Source organism: Osmia bicornis, chromosome 9 (genome assembly GCF_907164935.1).
Source record: "Osmia bicornis bicornis chromosome 9, iOsmBic2.1, whole genome shotgun sequence".
In the NCBI taxonomy this organism is placed as follows: domain Eukaryota; kingdom Metazoa; phylum Arthropoda; class Insecta; order Hymenoptera; family Megachilidae; genus Osmia; species Osmia bicornis.
Genome location: NC_060224.1, coordinates 6,054,622 through 6,070,902, shown reverse-complemented (window position 1 = coordinate 6,070,902; position 16,281 = coordinate 6,054,622). Strand labels below are relative to the sequence as shown.

The 16,281-nt window shown below is 48.0% G+C and overlaps 3 protein-coding genes across 3 annotated transcripts; all 3 read left to right on the top strand.

Moving 5' to 3' along the window:
• Nucleotides 1-3,837: 3,837 nt before the first annotated feature.
• On the top strand, nt 3,838-5,701 carry LOC114879336. Its single transcript, XM_029194167.2, has 3 exons — nt 3,838-4,094; nt 4,219-4,394; nt 5,307-5,701. The coding sequence occupies exons 1-3, from the start codon at nt 3,838-3,840 to the stop codon at nt 5,699-5,701; spliced, it is 828 nt and encodes a 275-aa protein (XP_029050000.1).
• Nucleotides 5,702-8,331: 2,630 nt separating this feature from the next.
• Nucleotides 8,332-9,316, top strand: LOC114879333. Its single transcript, XM_029194163.1, has 2 exons — nt 8,332-8,815; nt 9,024-9,316. Exons 1-2 carry the CDS (start codon nt 8,332-8,334, stop codon nt 9,314-9,316), a joined length of 777 nt encoding a protein of 258 aa, XP_029049996.1.
• A 4,888-nt stretch (nt 9,317-14,204) lies between these two features.
• LOC114879334 lies at nt 14,205-15,142 on the top strand. The gene is made up of 3 exons (XM_029194164.2): nt 14,205-14,470; nt 14,574-14,746; nt 14,823-15,142. The coding sequence occupies exons 1-3, from the start codon at nt 14,217-14,219 to the stop codon at nt 15,140-15,142; spliced, it is 747 nt and encodes a 248-aa protein (XP_029049997.2). The 5' UTR covers nt 14,205-14,216.
• Nucleotides 15,143-16,281: the final 1,139 nt, after the last annotated feature.

Genomic DNA, 16,281 nt, shown 5'->3' with positions numbered 1-16,281 from the left:
GGAAGAACGTTCGTGTCACGGCTCGTTACGTTCGCCTGTATCGCGACAGGATCGTGAGGGATCCGGAGGAAAAAAAAGATGCGGTATTATTTTGAAAGGAAGAGGAGACTTTCGTTAGTGGCGAAGTGACGCGGGGAGAGAAGAGGTACATTAATCGTGACTCGGTATTCAGGTAACTCGTCCCCTCCGCTCTCTCTCTCTTTACGCCATCCCTTTTTAACAGGAATCAATACGAAGGAATACACAAAGAGACGCGCGGTATTTAACGCGTCGAAATGTTCCGATTCATAATTAAAGAGGAGCCGTACAAGAGAAAGTATGAGACCTAATCCTTTTGTTCGACGGACTTTCATGGCGGTAGTCGTTTTAATCGTGATAAAGGGAAGAAACGTGAAGGGAAACCCGTTCGAAACGTAATTTTTCGTCCGGTTGACGTTTACACGGGCCGTCGACCTCGTAAATCTTTCGATCCCGTGTAACGTCGACGGGAACGCGGACAGAAAAATCAGAACGCGTCGCGTTCGCCCCGTTAAACGGTCGTCCGATGTAAAAGCAAGGCAAACGTCAAGGAAAAGAATAACAGAGAAAGAAAATGTCATGAAAATTGGCGCTGAGCCTCGGCTCGCGATGCTGATGAATAGAGACTTTCTTTTGGTATTCACAAAAGCGGAATTTCACCTAGCTTCGAGTCCTTCTATCTCATTATTAGAGAGTCGTAAAAGCGCCAGAACCGAACGAGCTCGTATCTGAATCTCGGTACGGTTCTCACGTCACGATTAGTAGACGGCAGTTTCTCATGCGTCACTGGGTTACTAGATTCCCTGCTCGCTGTTGGATTTCCTAGTGCCTTATTAGCCGCATACCAGCTCCAACGGAGCCGATAAATCGATGTTCAATCGATACGTGAACGGGGCCCTTCGGAACTTGGTCGCTCGACGATCGCGTGATTCGAATCACGTGAACCTGTAAAAATCTGGTAAAAGCGCGACACGGATTCTTTCGTGGAACATTCTGTTCCCGAACGAGTCTGGAAATTGGAAAGTTTTGCGAAACGACGCTCGATTTTCTGTGCGTCCACGAAACGGGGTTAACCGCGTCGGACGCGTGTTTCGATCTATCGCATTCCGCGTTTCGTAAATCAAAATCGATATATTAGAGAAGAAAGGAGGTCCTCGAGGAAGAACTGGTACGATCGCGTGTCTTAATTCGGTGACACGCGATGCGTTCAACATTGCCACGAGGATTTCGAAACAATCGTCCACCGTTACTCTTTCCCGCGGTTTCGTTCGCGTGGAGCTAGACTCTCGGACGGTTCCTCCGTTTCTATCCACCCAGAAATCTATACGATCTGACCCACGATTCGTGAACCTCTTCTTTCATCTCTCATCTTCGTGCACGTGTACTTTCGATGAGCGTGGATCTCGACTTTCAGCGACTTTCTTGATCGACCCGAAAGTGTGCTGCTACCTCTGTTCCCCTCGCATCAGCTTCGTAACTTTTCATTCCGCTCGGATAGATAGTTATAAAATTCTATACATAAATTTTTAAACTACTCCAAGAAAATTCTGGTTAAATCCTCGCGAAAGCAAACGTTGCCATTTGGGATAAGAATAATTTGAAAGAAAGCACAATGGTCGAAGCAGGATTTCATTCAGGATACCGGCCGCCTGGGATACGTTCGCTTTTGTTCACGTGCACGCGTGTATCGGCACGTAAACGCTCGACGAAGCTTCGAGCCGCGCGTCAGGTGGATGATTTCGCCCGGGGCGACGTTCGCTCTCGAGGACCGGGCTCGATCTTGATCCCCGAAACCGGCCGAACGGAGAACGTCCTCTTGGACGCTCCTCGAGGTGCAACAGAGACGATCGGACGCCGACGGAAGGGAACCGATCGAGACAGGTGGACGAGGCGCGAGGAAGAGAGACGAAACAGCCGAAATGAACGCCCGGCACTCGACCCAGTTGTAAATGGGTGAGCGACCCCGTTCCCCTGATAATATCTCGCGTCCATCATCTGCCGATGAAGGTTTTTCGATGCTGACTACAACGATTGACCATCGTCTATGATCGAACCGCGAATCGTCCGAAAAAAAACGAGTTATATTCGTTGAACATAATTTCGAGGATTAGTAAACTGCAGATGTTCATAGGTTTCTAATTAACCCGATGGTCTTCGATAATAATCTAAAGCAATCAATTCGATTGAGATTTGTGTGGCTTCAAATATCCTACACAGTTACTTGAAATCGTAAATAAATCGCCTAGTGGAGTTCGAAGTGTGTCCCACAGCAGGAATTCCAAGGCATTAAAGTCGTATAACTGTAAGCAGCGGACGAAGATGGGTAGGTACGAACAGTTGTGCGCGACTTTGGATATCGTTAGCTACGATTCTAGTCGCTGCAACAGGATTCTAACGAACAGCGATAGAGGATATTGAAACGTTCCGAGGTAAAATGACGTAAACGACAGCTAAGGATCTATAAACAAACAGCTGGTCGCAAATAAAGATCTCGGAACGGTTCTAAGCGTCTTTCGCGTAAAGAATTTAACGACATTAAATGCCGTATAACTGTAATCAGCCTCGGACCGGTCTAGGTGGCTTCAGACGAATCAGAAATAGTGTCAGACGACTTTCTGACACCTTCTAAGAATACGAATTCGAAAATTTTCATATCAGACACCATTCGGCTACGTTAGCCGTTGAAAATTGGGTCAAGGTTTCGTTTTGCACCCGTCTCTCCTTAGCTGACATGGTAACGTTGTCAACCGCGAATTTCCGTTGAAGAAGACCTGTCAGAATTCGCGACAGGGATACACCGTGCACTTGAATCACTCTCATGGTAATGATAGATCAAGAAGGAGGAACGGGGAAGAGACACGTGAAGTCGTGCGAGAAATCACAAGGGAGCTCGTTTGCTGTACCCTTCCCCGCAACCTCCAGCGAGTAGATTTCCCTCGTTCAATGAGCGATTCGATGGGGACGGAAGAGAGGTATACCTCTGCCATTGGACCTTAACGGAGAGCGAAGTAGGTCTTCCACAGACGAAGGAAACGAGGATTCAATCAGGGGAACGCGATGGGTACCAGAAAGAAAATGCAAGTGCGTCCATCTTCTATTAGGTTGCTCGATATACATGCCCATAGAAAAGACGCTATTACAGAAATTTTTAAATTTACAGACCATCATCCACTTTTGCAGGTCTCAATCGTAAAAACACGATTTCACTTAAAATTAAGAAATTCACGATGACATATATTAAATAATTTCTGTGGAAAATTAGTAAAGGGTGAGAAACCTTTTCAAGAGTCACATCGAAAGGGTTAAAGAATGCCCTACGAAGGCACAGATTCAAAAAAGAAATTGATATCTCCCTCCCTCTGCTCTTATTCTTTTCCCTCGGAAAGACGGACATCTTTTTTTTTTTGTCCTGCTAAAATAAGGAGATTCGAGAAAGGAGAGGGATGACGAACGAACGAAGGAGGAAGGCTTATGTGATCGTAGAGAGGCCCCGGAGGATTCGATCGAAGAGAGGGGTAGGAGAGAGGAGAGAGAGAAGAGATAGAGGGGATCGTACGACGAGCGAGCTCGAGCGAACTCTTGGTGGCCCGTGCCCACGAGGTCTCCCCTCGTGCGATACTTCGGTATAAAAGCAAAGCAACCTCTTTTGGATGTAACACACGAGGCCTCGATCGACGCTCATCCTGGCGTCCACGTTCACCGTCTGACAACAACCGGTGCGATACTACTCGCGCACAGGATATACAGCCTCCTCGGTACAAAACTGTCAACAAACGTCGGTATCCGTTCGGCATACGAATCGGTGATTCGATCGGAACAATGAGCAAGTACTTTGTGAACGTTCTGTGGCTACTTCCGGTGCTGGCTGTCGCGTTGCCGGCCAACGACAAGCCTGGAAACGAGAATGACCTGATGGCGACGATCTACACCGATTGCCTGAAGAAGGAATCGATCAACTGCATCAAGTACAAAGTATTCTCATACGTGGACAAAATGCTCGCGGACAAAGAGGATATCACGCTCACGGACGGCATCACCGTGGTCAGGACTTTGAACACCGAAGAAGGCGCACCTAGGTTGGTTTTATTTTTCCTGAGACAAGGGAAATGTCTTTCGAGGAATGAAATCGAACTTCGTTGATCTTGTGTTCGATCTTGTAGTCGTGATTTTTTGTAATTAATTTTTAACGCGATTTTACAGATCCATCGAGTCCAGCGATTTGGATACGCTGTTGTTCGATCGTCTAGGAAGGTTCCTCAGGACCCACACGGTCAAGGTTGACCTCAAGGGTACCGACATCCTTGGCGCCATTGAATCAGCTGGTCGAAGCTTCGAAGACTTCACTGACAATGCTGTCGAGAGTCGTGGCAAGAAAAGTGAGTATAAACTCAAAGAAACATTTCTTTGCAATTTTTAAACGAAACCTTCAAACATATATAGACACGGATCGCGGTGGTAATGGACAAGTTACGAATCATTGATTTCATTAGTACGAGATTAAGGTTAGCTCGGTTTAATAATATGCATGCCTAATACGGTTGACCCCCATCGTCATCAACGCGTAAAAGCGTCAGACAATAGGACACTTGGTTATCTTTTAACTTCTTCAAATTACCATCTTACTAGTGTGCTTAATTACCCATTCATTGTTTCCTCTCGTGTAGTATCGTTAATTACCAGAAACAAGGTGCCATTGAGGAGTTCGATCCGGGGTCACGTGACCGACCAATTACACGCTCGGTGGCGGTAATTAACGCGAGGAACGGGTTAACCGGGATTCGCTTTGTCGGTAACAGTTGCATCGTGCCGAGTTCCTCGGCTCTCGTGGTCGCTCTATTCGAGAAGACAACGATGACGATACGCTGGGGAAGCTGGTCGCGAGACGTTGACCCACTGAGGAACTGGTTCCGCTTCCCCTTGAAACTCCTCGAGAGCGTAGAACGAGGAAAGGGTTACACGCGAGGCGAAAGAGAGACGGACCTCTGCGGGAGATCTCTCGCCGCGTGAGATTTTTGACATACTTTCCATCCTGCAACGGGGTACTTCGCCTTGACCTTCGCCTATTCCACTTCAAGATTCCCCGGAGTCATCCTGAGAAAGGTCGGGTCGCGTTACTTCCCGCTCTTCTCGTGGGAACGTTGTTTAATCGTACGATTGTACTCGCTGAGAAATTTCAGACCAGGTTATCCCCAGCGCTCTTATCTTCGCTCGTTCCGAAATTTTATCGCGTCCGCCATTCGACGGTTAAAGCACGACGTGGGTATTTAATTACCATTACTCGATTACAGAGAAGGCCCAGAAAATTCTCGGCCCGTTGATGATGGCCCTCGCCCTGAAGGCCGCAGCCCTGTTGCCACTAGCCTTGGGTGCGATCGCGGCGATCGCTGGTAAGGCTCTGCTCGTCGGTAAAATAGCCCTGGTGATATCGGCCATCATCGGACTGAAGAAGCTCCTCAGCTCGAGCGGAAAGCACGTGACGTACGAGGTGGTGTCGCATCCTCATCATAGCAGCAGCCACGTCGTCAGCCATGACGAAGGCCATGGTGGTTACGGTGGTGGTGGCGGTGGCGCCGACTATGGTGGCGGCTATTCTGGCAGCAGTGGCCACGGCTGGGCAAGGAGTTTACCACAGGATTCCCACGAAATGGCCTACCGCGCTCATCAACCACAACCACAAGCATGAAGAATTTCGTAGAGAGTTCCGTTGTCCTTCGGCGTCTATCACTTTCCTCTCTTCTTTCTTTTCCTAACCACTTTCCTCGTTTCCTCGATTTCCCCGTCTTCCTCTCTATTTTATACATATTTATTCTTCCTATCCTCCTCGATAACTCGAATCCTCTCGATCTATCACTCTGTCGCTCTCTTCTTGATCAACAACGAACCAGTACCTCCGCGAGATACTCGTTCCCCATGTATAGCGTAAATTGTTATTTATTCATTGCGCCTAACGCCTGTTCTAGTATTTATTTAATTTTATCCATTCGATCGTGTGCTATTGTTATTGCCTCACATTGTTCTTTGTAATAAAGAGATGACGAACGGCGCGTTGCGTCTTGTCCCAAAGAAAAACATATGACTCAAATGCATAAGAGAAACAATGTCCCTGCAGGACACAGGAACGTATAATCTATCGGAGAACGTTTCCAATCACGTGTCATCCATTTACCAAACGCTTGCACCGATGCGACGTGCTTTCTTTTCATCGATACCTATGAAAACGAGTGAAAGTAGTATAGGAACGCATCGGTGCATCGTTCGATACCTGAACCAGATAACATCTAACAAGCAACGGGGGGGAAAACAACCGCGAAGCGAGTAGAAAGTATACGTCGATAATGGCCCAGGTTAATTATAGTGTACGTTTATGAGAAAGAAGTCGTGAAACTTCTCGATTATCCCATAAGAAAATCGTAATTTCGATTATGACGCTCCTCGATGGTTAATGCCCGGCGAAATTGATGGCCGTTCCGCTGCGTTCGAGATTGCCACTACTGACCTAGCTACGTTGATCGGTCACTTAATGGCTCGTAAAAGCTGCCGTTTTTTTCCGCAAACCGCCTTCATTACCGTGGCGGGACGGCGAAACCGGATGCTCGATGCCGTGAACTTCAAACCGGTAACCTGCATACCGGGAATAATAATGTTACCCGCGCGCGGCCAACGAACACAATAACGACCGTTTTCATTGGGGAACAAGTGACTCGTGACGAGTCTCATCAAGCGGAATCGCGATGCAGAAAATCACCGTCCGATAGTATTCAAGATCGCGGATCGTTGAACCGGAAATGGTCAGACGTTGGAGGGTGTTCGATATCTCGCTTTCGCCGGCAGGATGATTTCCATGTCACGTACGTGACCGAGAAATCGGTAAAACGCGTATTTTTCGTCGAACGTTTGTTTATCGTCCTCGGGTGTCCTCGTTCGATCCTGTCGGCGCATCATGAATTTGCCGAATCATTGGTCGATTCGATGAGTCGACCAGCGTGGGACAGAGAGAAGAAAAAGGAAAAAAGAGAAGCAAAGATGGCTGTTAAGAAAGAAAAGAAAAGAAATCGGAACAGGGCCAGTTCCCCACCGAAAATTTCAGTCTTGCCTCGGTGCCTTCCGATGCTTCACTGCGCTCATGAACCTGGACATTAAGAGAACCGTATCTCCCCTGACCCCCATACCTCTACGCAGAAGCCATGCCTACGCGTATCTACGTGTAACGTGTTTTCACTTGGTGTGACCCAGTTACCTAGAGGCTGGCACGCCGCTGTCGGACAGGACGAAAATGGTAAGGATGCGGAGGCGCCGCAGGATAAGAGGGAAAAGCTTCGATCAGATCGTTTGATTGGTTTAACGGTACAGCATTCGATTAGACAACGAGGTTTCTATTTCTGACCGTGGGTAGACTCTTGAATCTCTGATCACCACGGTTTTAACGACCTTACCGTTAATAGTCCACTTCGAAATCTTTCGATCTTCCACTTGAGAATCTAACCGAGCATGCTTTCGATTTCATACTTATCGAGATTCCATGGATAAAATCGCAAACAAAAGGACTCGTTCCTCGTCCACGTGGGCGACAACGAGCGAGTACCAGCTTCGGAGCGAGGGACAGTCCGAAGCGGTGTGCTCGCGATGTGGTTAGACCGGTCGGATCTAACGAGTCGTACGACAAGGGCGAGTACAGCGTCGTTCCTCTCGAGAGCAGCGAAACGATTCGTTGGAATCGTCGCGTCGGTTTTATCGTTCAGGACTGGTGGGGTGCCGCTAGCAAAAGGAGGGAACGAATTCCAGGGCCTGATCGGTAAGAATTCTGCTCTCTACTCTTCCGTCCCCAGGTGGTTAACCAGACTCGATCCTCTCTAAAGTGATCCTTGGCAATGAAAATGCTCCCACAATGGTGGTGTTCGTACCGGTGGCCACGGTGGGGAGAATATCGCCAGCCACGCACACCTGACCAGATATATAGAGCTAGGGCAGGGCTTCCGTTACGGACAGTCCAGTTTCAGTGCTCTCCAGTACGCACGCATCTCGCGGCGTCGAGCTACCAAAGTTGTGGTGGTTAACGCTATTAATCTATTCAGAAATCCTCGAGGTTTATCGTCCGTGAAGGAGTAGAAGAAGACGAATTTTGCCCTCCTCTGATTCGCATCGAATCGCGCGATCGTATTCCTCTTTTGGTAGGTACTGTGACGAACAAAGTGACTTCAGGAAAGTTTCAAGCCTACGATGGGATAATTTGATGAACCAACGAGGAACACAGCTTCGGTGGACGATTCTTATATAACAGATTCGAACGATTCTAGGTTCTCTTGCGCAAGAAAGATGAGACTGATCGCTTGCTGTTCCGTGTACCTGGCTCTGCTAGTGGCGATGGCCTCGGCAAGGTCAGCCGATACCAACCCGACCAGCAACTCCATTAACGAGGAAACCGCCAGGTCTACCGGCAACAGTAACGTGTTCGGAGATCTACGACAGATGTACCAGATCTACAAGGAGTGCGCAGACGAGGAGCTCAGTCCCTGCCTGAAAGTGAGACTGTTGTCGGCGATGGACAGGGTGTCCAGGAGCTCCCAGTTGAACGTCGCGGACGGGGTGACGTTCGTTCAAGAGGATCCTGTCTCAGGCGAGGAAGAAGCGCCAAAATCCTTCCAAGAGATCGAAGCCAACCTTCCAAGGGCGTTAGACGACAAGGAGGACGCGTTGAACGCCATGATCTACGACAAGGTCGTGAAATTCTTTCAGAGTCACACGCTGAAGCTGAAGTTACCGAACGTCGAGGAACTTCAACGTAGCCTCGTGGAAGAAGGTGAGATCGCGAGATTAATTATCCATAATCCGTGTCGACGTTCGAGCAATGAGTTCGCAGACTCGGTCGAGTCGATTCGTTAACGCAGTCATCCGAAATAATGATTCCGGTTCCGTTTTCCCAGTCCAGTAGACCGTGTGGCCCACTCTTCGAATGGAACTGTTCATGAGAAACATATTCTATTACTTAATTCGTACGTTTCTTCTAGGTCGCAAGAAGAAGAAGAATATGAGCGGTCTGTTGGCCATCCCCCTGCTGATCGGCGGCACCCTGGTGCCCTTGGCGTTGGGTGCGCTCGCCCTTCTAGCCGGCAAGGCGTTGATCGTCAGCAAATTGGCGTTGGTCTTGGCTTCCATCATCGGCTTGAAGAAGCTGGTATCCGGTGGCGGGGATCACGGGGGTCACGAGGTCGTTCAAGTGGCCGGAGGGCACGGATCGAGCGGATGGGCGAGATCGAGTCACGACCTCGCTTATTCCGCTTACAAGCCGGCGTCTACCTAGGAAAACAAAGGCGACCCGTCGTAATCTCATTAGACTTCGCTTTCACGAAGCACCCGCGTGATCCTCGTCGGGCGTCGCTTTCCTCCTCGATCGTTCGCCTTCTTCACCTTCTTCTTCATCCTCACTTCTTCTTCCTCTCGTTACTCTCCACGACGCCCGGCTTCCTCTCTCGCGAGCGACAATCGCTCGATCGTATCATCCTCAGTATTTATTATTCAGCGTGCAGCCGCGAGGCAGCTATGTATATTTATAGATATGAAAATATATTAAGATTAACACGTTTGTGTCAGCGATTCTATACACCCTTCCTCCATCGAACGCACTTTAGCGATGAATCAATTATGATAATTTCAAGATTCATCGAAAGTAATCGCGGAAATGAGAGAAAATAGAAAATTTCAATTGCAACGCTCATAATGATTACCCTGTTAATCGTTCGATGCAGGCCAGGAGAGCAGGCGCGCTTCCGCCTTCTTCCTCCTGCGAGGAGAGTAGAGTCTCTCGTTACCTACATACTGGAAACGCACGAACACCTTACGCACTTGCTCGGGACCTGGAAGCTTAACTGCGTGTGTGTGGGTTACATACACGAGTACACGTGCGGATCAGACACAGGAGGAAGTAAACCAGGCCGAACAGGCCGACCAGGCCAGTCAGCATCCGCGCTGAGCCTTTTCAAGCTGCGCCTAACACTCTCTACCATTCCGGAGAAAAAGCTGTGTCTCTTTCTTCGTCTTCAACTCCCCTCTTCTTCGTCGATCGATCTCCCTTCTACCTTCGCCTCGAGCAGGTTCATCGATCCTGGAGAAGATCTTGGGTCAGGTGGTCCCGTTCCGAACGATTCTCCGCCCTTCTAGAGACTTCCGAAAGTCACCTGGAATCCTTCACCTCCTTTTCTCTATCTTCTTTCCGCTGCGAACCGTCAACACGTGGGCCGACGTAACAAAGGACTCGAAGCTAGGAAACGTTTCGTTTGATTTCTTATAGGCCGACGTTTGGTAATCGAGGTTCGATTCGGATCGATCTGGAAGTAGGTCAAAGTGTTTTCAAGTGGAACGTCGGAATCGGGACTCGGTGGTAATTAATGGTAATCGTTCCGATTGAACTACGGCTTTTCAGCGGGTGTTCCCGATTTCTTCCAGCTCCTGTCAATCATTTCTGACACGTGGAATGCGTTAGATTTCGTTCGAGTTTTCCCTGACATTCTTCTCTCCCGTTTTTCGTCTGAGCTGAAACCAAGGAAAAGTTGGAAGATAAGAGGACGATAAAAAAGATTGAAATTCGTTCATTCGAGTAATGGAAAGTTTTACTTCTATTTTTCTCCTTCTTCTGCCAGTCGGCTGTCTTCGTTTTGTTCTTTACAGGGGAATTAAAAAGTTCCAATCACGTTCATTCATAGTCATTAACGCGTTGATCACCACCCTAGAAATTTTAATTAATACCATTACCATTATTTCAATCAAATTTCAATTCTCTCAAATCAGTACCAACTTGTAATAAGAAAATTACCATTATTTTTGCATATACCTGATACAAGGAGGGTTTACAGAAGGGGAGGTTATTGTCGAAAGTGAGCCTTGAGGGGTTAATAACACCCTTTGCTGTTCCGAAGCTTCAGCTTATATCGGCGGTGGTAAAGGGTGCAAATTGCGCAAAAATAAAATATCCACTTCTCAGCAGTCACCAAGGGGGTTGAAAATCATTGTGTTCGGATCCAGGAAGACCCAACACTTTGTCGGCGTAAGGAACGTTGATATTGGGACGAAAAAGCTAACCTGAGTGGGTTAGCGACTGCACCCACCAGGCGCCTTACGCCCGTACAGAAGGGGAGGAAGAAATAAAGAAAAGAACGAGAAGCTGCAGGCTTTGCTCCATGGGGGCCTTGACCTGACCTCGATCCTCGGCTGAGTTCACTCTCGCCGGCGTCGTCGAGAGGAAAGTGTTCCATTACCAGCCGCGTAGAAGCTCGTACACGCCTCGTTATACCATCGGGATTAGCGTATCGGTCCACGAAAATCGTCTAATTAAAAACAATCCTAGCCGTTCCTAATCCCGTCTAGGTGTTGTCACGTGGTGCACGCTCGTTCGTGACACGATTCGTCGATCAGTCGATCGATTGTCTCGATCCTCTCGATCACCGGTCTCGCCAAAAAGAAGAATCGAAATCGTCGTTCGTTAGCGATCGAGATAAAGTGAAAGTCTTCTGTAACGTCGGTGATTCTGCGTTCGTATCCTCCTTCTTTTATTTCATCCTCTTTTTCATTGATACCCCGACACTGTCGTAGACACTTTCGATTTACACAGCAGACAGTTGTACCTGTCACTCGTGACAGCGATTTCCTTCGGTCAGTTGCGGTATTAGAATTTCAATCGATTCTTCAGACGTTCGATGTTGCAGTAGAAAAGACACGTATATAATGCGGCACACTTTAAGGAGAATTATTAACGCGTTGACTGTCCTAATGGAAATTTCTGCTCGCCAATTATTCGGAATATGTTATTTCATTTTTCGATTTAACACACGATTGTCATAAAGAAAATGGAGATTTTGCAGTCGTTTCATTCTTAAATTAAGCTTTCCATTTGCCACCTCGTATAAATAATACTATTCGAATGCCTTGTGAGATTTTAACGAATGTCTAATCTAATTAAAACATAGATCACTAAGTTAATGTGGATTCAAAGGAATTTGAACGTTTTTAAACAGGGAGAAAGTCGCTCGTAATCGTACCTACGGTTTATGGGAAAATAACGTACCTCTCATCTTTTTCTTTCTTCATATACATTTTTCTAGGCGAGACGTCTTCGGGGTCACATCGAGGCGCGGCCGTTTGTTCCCCTTGAGGAGGTCTGGCGCGAACCCAACTCGTCCACCAAGCACCACGGACATTCCATGAAAAACCGTTAAACGTTCCTCGCGAGTGTCGCACAAATACATTGATTTCAAAGAAAGAGAGGAAGCGACGGTTTTAGTGTTCGACTACGCCCCGATACTGATGAATGAGAGGCTGGGGACGGGGGAGAGAGAGAAACAGCATGGGAATGCGTCGTTCGAGGGGGTATTTCTATGCGGAGGGGCCATTTTTAGGCAATTTGAAAAATTACAAATTACTGCACCAGATATAACGATCGAATAATTTCGAAAATCTTTTTTAGAACACAATTTGAATACTGAGGAAGGTGATCGTGTCTGATGATTAAACATTCCTAGCGGTACATGATTTCTTTAAAATCATAATTTTACCATTTCATCGGTAATGTAATTTCGAACCTTTCCAAATGGAAATGTCCATCTAATCGTGGAATTACAGTTAAGAAATTCCAGGATATCGAGATTCAGATTACGAATCCAGTATATGACGTGTCCTGAATGAAATTCAAATGAGGCATAGGAATTTCGAAGCTACACGGGCGGAAAGCGTGCAATCCGCTCGATAGGAGGTCGCGATCCGCCGCGACGAAGAAAGTTGCGGAGGCGTGAGATCGAAGCATCGTCTCTACGCAACGCGAGGCCTTATTCTGCTGGCCTGTTGAAAGGGAAATCGCGACACGGTTATCGTCCTTGGTCCTAGCACATTTTCGTTTCGATTTTCAAGCAAGAAATGGATCGATTCAATGTACCAACGCGATATTCTTGTTACTCGAATCAGCGACACGTTCGTAGAACGATCCGTAGAGTGCTACTGACCGACAAAATTAGTAGACTTCTCTCTGTGAATGTAATTAACACCTTACCTTTCGAAAAGGGACACTGTGTGCTCGTAGCCGATCGTACATCCGTTTCAGCGATCTTCATGACACGTTTACTTTTGAGTTTCCAGTTCCAGTGTTAATCGATTCGAGAGAAAGGACTGTAAACGCACAACTTTTGCGTTAATGTCTTCTCTCTAGAGTGATGAGAGAGCAACACGAGCCCACGGGATATTTATAGAACGATTTTGCGACAACGCAGCGAGAATCCATTACGATCGAGTTCCCAGCACCGTGAATATCATTGACCCTGAATATTCGATTTCTAAATACACCTTGCGTCCCAAGTCTCTCTTTGAGAACAAATATGGTACCCCGGAACGAGAAAGTAACCGAACTCTATGGAAATTTATTTCTCTTTGCTGTCCGCGGACAATGTGAATTTGAAGAAAGTTATCAATACCAATCGGTTGGAAAAGAATTTCTCTAAAAAGATTATTCCTTTGAAACAGGAATCTAATCAGGATCCCCTGCCTACAGACCATGATTGAATAATGAATCCGCTCTTACCGGAAACGCCTAAAGCTGAAAACCGCGTTCCATCGATGTCCCCTTAAAATGAAACCCACCTTTGGCCCCGCGCTGGACCTTCCAACTCGAAGGTGGTCGTATCTCCGCGGTTGGAAAAGGGCCGAGACGAGTGGGCAAGCATCTTCCGAGCGTTTTCCTCTCTCCCATTCTCATCGGACCCATCGGTGGTCCGTGGTGCGCGCGTGCACACTCAGGGCTGGTTCGAATACACCGATGGTCAGTAAGTCGGTTCGTTTTACCTCTCCTCTCCTCGGAGAGGAGAGAAGCGAGAAGGACCGCGAACGCTCGCGCTCGCCTGACCGTGTGGAGGAGCGTAAACGGGAGACGCGCGCGACAGAGAAACACGGGACGAACCGCCTGGAGGAGAACCAATAGCTCGTATGGGTTGTAACCCAGCGTCAGGCGGTGGCCAACCGGTGGGGGCCATCAAAATTTCAAAAACGTACGCGGGCCCCTTTCGCGACGAGGATAAAAGGCAGCAATCGTGATTCTTTCGGTCAGTGTCGATACGATCGTCGCAGAGTTGTTGTTGCAGTCAGCACGCGAAGGGAGGATCGATAACGAGAAGTTCCGGTTACGTTTTGCTCCCCTTCGATTCATCTCCATTCGGGTGATTAAAATGTTCAAGTACGCGATAATCGCCGCGGTGATCGCCGCTTCGGTCACGGCTGCACCAGCCGGACAGGACGTCGCCCATCAGCCGTCGATCCTCGAGGAAGCTTTGGACGTTTACTCCTCCTGTTCCGGGGAAGAGGATGTCACGGTGTGCTTGAAGCTGAAGGCGCTGCGTTTCGTCGACAGAGCAGCCCGATCGGCCGACATCGAAGTCGTCGACGGATTCAAGATCGTGCAGACCGACGAGGCTAAGAACAGGTAAGAATCGAGCGGGTGAAAGTGATCGACTTCGGTGGTCGCGGTAGAGTGAGATTCACGGAATCGATCCGCTCGCAATTCAATCGAGGATTTTACCTTCCAGTCGGGCAGACAACGCGAGGTCCTTGAACGACATCGAAAGCACCCTGCCCGCTGAAATCGTGGCTAAGGAAGCTGCGATCGATGAAGCTATCTTGGACAGAGCTGGCAAGTTCCTCTCCACCCACACCGTGGAACTGAGTCTTCCCGAGGAAGTCTCCCGCTCGTTCGATGAAGGTATTTATTATCCTTAATCCAAAAATAATCATCTATCCAAATCATTTTATCTAATTACCTCTCGATCCTGCTACAGCACGTGGAAAGAAGAAGAAGATCGTGAAATCCCTTCTGCCGATCCTGCTGCTCTTGAAACTGAAGGCTGCAGCTCTGATCCCGATCGCCCTGGGTGGTCTGGCTCTTCTAGCCCTGAAAGCCCTCGTGATCGGCAAGATCGCTTTGATCATCAGCGCGATCATCGGTCTGCAAAAGCTTCTTGGCAACAAGCAGCAGAGTTACGAGGTCGTCGCTCACCCTGTCCACTCCTACGGCCACGAAGAACACCACGATCATCACGGCTGGGCGAGATCGGTTGGATCCGAGCTGGCGTACAACGCGTACAAACCAGCTGAATAGCTCTCAGCAGTGACACCACTTCGTTTCATCAACTCTCTACCTTCGTTCGCCAAAGTGATCGTTCAGCCGGTGGCGATCACCCGACGGCTGCGCGACTAAGTCCCTCGACATTCGTACGGAAACGACCCAGGAACGACCGTACGATCGGCATTCGTTTCGTGGAAACACGCGAACTCTACGTGACTAGTGACCAAACGTGACGAACCGTGACGATAGACTCTGTTCACCAGTGAGAGAGGCTGTTCGAATCAGACACTCTCGGTGTCGTTCGAATAATTTTTATTGGGCTCCGTTTATATTCAATTGTATCGTCAATTTAATGTCTCATTTTCCTTGAAGGAAAGTGAACACGCATCCTTTGAATGGACACGAAGAGAACGGTAACTGGGATGACGGTACGGTTGAGTATGAATGGATTTTAATACGGTGACGTTAGGACAGAAACAGAATACAGAATGGACTGTAAGGACAGTGAATGGTGGTAGTCGCGCAGTCTCGAGCAACCGGTGCGGTAATCGTTCAGAGGTCGATGCTTCGGAACGATCTCGATCGGAGATACCGGGTCCAACGCGGCCGGACTCGTAGTCAGTACCTGCACAGGGCCACCAGATTTCATCCAATGATTATTTATACACCGCCCCAAAGGGGTTGCCATGTAACTTATCAAATTATTTATAAATAAATCTTAATTTTATACGAAAACCATACCCGAAATGCTTCTTCCTCTGCTGTCCATGCGTTGATGTCTCTCGGGGACATCACTAAAATATGCTAATTAGTCGCAATTGCATTAACACCATCGGTGTTTGTCTATCTAGTTTGTACTTTCTTCGTGCGAATTGATCGTCCATGGAGGTCTTTTCTGACCACAAATGTCGTTTATCTGAGTTTCTCTTTCTTGCTTCTCGACGTTTTGACGGGTTAATAAGATTCACCGGATGATCCAATGGAAATTGGTCTGGCTGGGTGCATCCGGTGTATCGAGCATGTATACGAAATACGACGAAGGAAGTGTAGGTACTTTCGCTGATCGCAGAGATCTACCGAGTGAAACCTATTGTTTCGTCGCGTGTGAACGCCCCCTTGACGCCTATATAGCCCGGTGATCGTGGTTGCTGGATCAACAGTATTGTTTCGGA

Bases quoted from the DNA above. Each gene is read 5' to 3' on its own strand.
- LOC114879334 (XM_029194164.2), top strand. From the start codon at position 14,217: ATGTTCAAGTACGCGATAATCGCCGCGGTGATCGCCGCTTCGGTCACG. The intron at 14,471-14,573 runs GTAAGAATCGAG...TTTACCTTCCAG, and splicing joins ACCGACGAGGCTAAGAACAG to TCGGGCAGACAACGCGAGGT. The intron at 14,747-14,822 runs GTATTTATTATC...ATCCTGCTACAG, and splicing joins CTCCCGCTCGTTCGATGAAG to CACGTGGAAAGAAGAAGAAG.
- LOC114879336 (XM_029194167.2), top strand. From the start codon at position 3,838: ATGAGCAAGTACTTTGTGAACGTTCTGTGGCTACTTCCGGTGCTGGCT. The intron at 4,095-4,218 runs GTTGGTTTTATT...GCGATTTTACAG, and splicing joins ACCGAAGAAGGCGCACCTAG to ATCCATCGAGTCCAGCGATT. The intron at 4,395-5,306 runs GTGAGTATAAAC...ACTCGATTACAG, and splicing joins CGAGAGTCGTGGCAAGAAAA to AGAAGGCCCAGAAAATTCTC.
- LOC114879333 (XM_029194163.1), top strand. From the start codon at position 8,332: ATGAGACTGATCGCTTGCTGTTCCGTGTACCTGGCTCTGCTAGTGGCG. The intron at 8,816-9,023 runs GTGAGATCGCGA...CGTTTCTTCTAG, and splicing joins ACGTAGCCTCGTGGAAGAAG to GTCGCAAGAAGAAGAAGAAT.